General features: G+C 36.8%; 1 protein-coding gene across 1 annotated transcript in view; it reads left to right on the top strand.

Annotated features, from left to right (window-relative positions):
* The first annotated feature begins 330 nt into the window (after window positions 1-330).
* Window positions 331-4,225, top strand: part of LOC110018530 (pre-mRNA-processing factor 39) — a 37,409-nt gene continuing 33,514 nt past the window's right edge. The window contains exons 1-3 of the mRNA XM_020715867.1: window positions 331-593; window positions 823-1,292; window positions 1,467-1,570. Coding sequence (XP_020571526.1) covers window positions 848-1,292; window positions 1,467-1,570 — 549 coding nt within the window. The 5' untranslated portion in view covers window positions 331-593; window positions 823-847. The remainder of the gene's footprint in view (window positions 594-822; window positions 1,293-1,466; window positions 1,571-4,225) is intronic.

Below are 4,225 nucleotides of genomic sequence, written 5' to 3'. Positions count from 1 at the left end.
ATAGAAATAATTATGATGCGGCACAACACTGTTAATCACGATCTAGTGGCTTCTCATGCTAATTAAGGGCCCATTTGGGACAGCTTATAAGTGTAGTGTCTTTTTTTAAAAAATCGTGGTACCGTTTGGATCACGCATTTTGGCTGTTTATCCGAGAACACGATTTCATTCTTACACTAAACTCAGGCCACGGATCGAACTCTGCAGTCCACCTGTAAGTCATATTTAAGGATAAATTGATTATCCTGAAACGCACAAACTGCTGCACCTCACCCTAAGCTTGTTTTAAAAATTTAGCCTAAAAACAAATTAAAACTATAAACAATCCCTCTCTTCCCCTCGGTGCCCGAAACCCTCGTCTCCATGCTCCCCCTCTCCCGGTTTCGCCCAAACTTCCCATCGCTACTCAAACCCTCGCTTCTGTCGCTCCCCCCTCCCCCTCCCCCTCCCCCTCCCAGTTTCGCTCAAAATCATCGCCTTCGCGAGCGAAACTTCGTGGGAAGGCAACGACGGGGTCGCGGCTTACAGAGACAACCGAAGCTCCCATATTTCTCATCCTTCCGCTCGGCTCCTACCGGAAACCATTGACGAAGGTAAGCCTGTTCGAGCCATTCTTCCTCTTCGCTTGTCCTGGATTTGCTAAAATACGCCGATTAACAGGATTTAGTATATCCCGGATTTATCACGAATTTTTTGAGGCTGTGTAGATGTTGTGGTTTAAAGAACTTGCTATATCACTTTGACATTGAACTGCTTCAGCAGTTTGGTTTCTCTTTTGCTGCCCGGTATCTTATATCCTGGGGGAACATTTTCCCATTGCAGTTTATTTGATTGTTAATTAAAGAAGATGGAAGATGATCAGCAGGTAGTTACCCAATCTCCCAGCATGACTGAATATTCTAGAGTTATTGAGGCTCCTTCAGCATACGATATGTCTAATTCAGAGAAGGGAGTTGAAAATTTGGACCAACCTGGATCATTAGCCGATGCGTCAGGTCCCTTAGTTCAAAATTTTAACCCTGGGAATGAGAATGTCTATGCTCATGGCACAACTTATGGTTCAGCCCATGCTGGAAATGGGAATGTTGCATGTGATTCTATGGCTGCTGTTGCCACTGATAACCTTGTTAGACATGAAGTGGAGGCAGCTGTTCCCACTCATGCTGTCAGCTATGATTCAACAAACGGAGTTCCCGGTGAAATGGTTGAATATCAGTCTTCGGATGTTGTTGAATATGGGGCTGCATCCGCTGTTCCCGATGCGCATGCTGGGGCACAACATTTTGAAGAAGGTACGTATGCTTTCATATTAATTGAAACTATTCTTGGAAAATTTTAATGAGAATCATTTAGCAACTTTTTTTTTTCACTTTCTTTGTTTAATTTTGATGTTTCTGTTGTCCATGTGCTTAGTTATCCAAAAGTTGATTTTGTTCATGCATTTTTGTTTTCTTTGTACTTTGTAGTGTATTCTGCTGAGGAGGAGAGGCTATGGAATGCTGTTAGGATTAACTGTTTGGATTTCAATGCGTGGACAGCCCTCATTGAGGAGACTGAGAAAGTTGCAGAGGTGTCTCAACATGCCTCTCTTTTGTTACCTCTTTTCCCTCATTTATGGGTTTTCACCTATTAGTTCAGCTAAACATAAGTCACATTTTTACCTTAAAAAAATATTCATTTTCATGCATTTATTTAATTTAGCATTTGGCGCATATGTTTAGTATAATAAACATTAAAACATGGACGTCCTATGAGAATAAAACTATGACATACTAAGCGTGCGAGGTTTCTATCAGTTGAATTATCTAATTCATTGAATTTTTTGCTGCCATAGACTCATATGCTTGATTTGCTTGTATTGTGTGCATTATTTGTTTCAACTTAAAAGCATGATGGTATTTACACCTTTTGGTTTCTGAGCATGTTCCATGCTAGTTAGTGGGTTTTGACATAGATTTTGTTTTACTTGACTGTATGATTTAGGTTCATTTTTTGGGCATGGTCAATCAAACCAACTTAAAAATTGAATTGTTGGGTTTGTTTTCTTTTATTTGTACCTTCTAATTTTGTTTAGAGCACAAAATGCATTCCAGATTATGGATCCTAATTTGGTTTTGCATTTTGGATGTAGATTATGTATCCTAATTTGCAGTCTAAATTTTGAAATATGAAATTTGAACTAGGATGCCCTTGAATCTAATCTAAATTCCATAATATAGATTATGCATTCTAGTTATAGTCAATATCTCTGTTGAACTGTTTAATTTTGCAGTAGATGTGTTAAAATTGATCAAATGAATTTTTTATGGTTTTACTAGTTTTTGATGCAGTTCTATATGTTTTTTTCCCTGTAAGGGCTTCTTTTAAAGTGCCGCATGTTAAATATTCCATTTACTTGTTTTCCACTTGATCTGTTTGTGTTTCTACATTAGTTTTACTAGAGACCCAGTCTTGCTTGGTTCTATCTCTATATTTTTTTCTTGGAAAAGCCATCCTTTTTATTAAATGAAAAAAGTTTGTTGCGTTTTGTAAAGTTATAGAAAAAGATTTTTTGCTTTAGGAAATTGATCGCCTGAACGAACTTGTAGGTTATTAAATTAACTGACATCTCCTATGTAATGTTGCCCTATTTGTAGATGTCATTTTTTTGGTTCATTGGCATCTTTAATAAATGTCATTTAACTCTTTCGTTAATGCATCTAAATAACTAGCTATTTAATGATTAAAGTAAATAGCACCAATAAGAGCTAAAATTATCGCCATCAATTTTTCCAGAAAACATTACCTCTATTAGCAACCCAGCATTGAACTAAACATTGCATTTGACCGTGACATTGTCATTAAAATAAAAAAAAATATTACTGTAGAGGAGACTTCTATCAATAATATTGAACCAAATAACCCATATATAGCATGTTCTCCTCTTATGTTCTTTTCTTTCAACAGACAGTAGAAAATACAGCTCAACAGATTAGGAATGCCAAGTTACTGCTACCATTTGAAATATTGAAGATATGGAACAGGAAATCAAATTGCGGCACGATTATAAAATTTCTCAGATCATTGAGAAAAGATTCTTATCGAGATTTTTAACCAATGGTATGGATTAATAGTTCCATTCGAAGATAAAAGGAAATGATTTCACGTTTCAAGGATATTTGGCATTATTTTAGAATTCATTTTGTTTGCATGGTCTGATGCATAATTGTTTTTTACATGTAATGGTTGTTTCTGAGCGCTCTTTAAGTACACTATATATGGAATTGACTTTTGTTGGCCTTGGCCGTATAAAAGAGAACTGCTATTTTAGAAAATTGGTTTTGAAAAAATTCTAGGGGCATTCCACTTTCTTGTATCAATTTTCTTATCCTTTTAGGACTTCCTATCATGGAGGTGCTCGAACAGAAGGTTGATAGGAAATGGCAAGAAGAAATACGCGGAATGGGAGGAAGTACCAAAAACTTAAACATGGGAAAGTTGAAAAGGTGTGGAGGAAATAAAACGAATTAAATGAAAACCTTATATATTATGATGCACAAACACTTTTAATTAAGGAGCCGTGCAATATTGAACACGGACACGACTCTGATATGACATAAAAGTGTCCATCTAAGTAATTTTTTAAAAATACATCTTCAACAAATGTCTATCATTCGACACAAATTTCGAGGCATGACATGAATCTCGAGATAATTTTTTGAGCAAAGAATTCAAATCTCGATAAAAATTCATTCAGAGTTTCGATTTCAGTAAACTTATAGTCAAACTGACCAGCTCGACAAGATAGACCGAATGATATCAAAATTGGTCCAATCTGAGTCAAATCAAACTTAGATCAAGTCATTAACCACACTTGGAAGATTTTCAGATATATTTAGAAGGTTTAACGAATGCCTAATCTAGCAAGCCTATAGTTGAATCGAGCATCTCAGTTGAATCGAGCGTCTCGACAAGACGAATCCAACGAGCCCAAGATTGCTCAATTCCGACATCTTTAAGACACCAAAATGTCCATCAAATGCCGTTTGATTGAAGGAAGCTCTTTGGGCCGTCCGATCAAATTGGTTCATATTCTTGCATTAATTGCACATAGAATACTATAAATAGTGTTTCACCCCACTCATGAGGGGAGACTTGAAGCTTGAGAGAGAACTTGAAGCATTGAGAAGTAGCTGGAGTCCAACACCCTTCCTGTTATCGTCGATCGCTATCACCTTTCGTCGCC

Source organism: Phalaenopsis equestris, unplaced genomic scaffold, assembly GCF_001263595.1.
Source record: "Phalaenopsis equestris unplaced genomic scaffold, ASM126359v1 Scaffold000024, whole genome shotgun sequence".
Classification (NCBI taxonomy): Eukaryota; Viridiplantae; Streptophyta; class Magnoliopsida; order Asparagales; family Orchidaceae; genus Phalaenopsis; species Phalaenopsis equestris.
The sequence above is the reverse complement of the archived record's forward strand: the minus strand, read 5'-3'. Positions and strand labels throughout refer to the sequence as shown.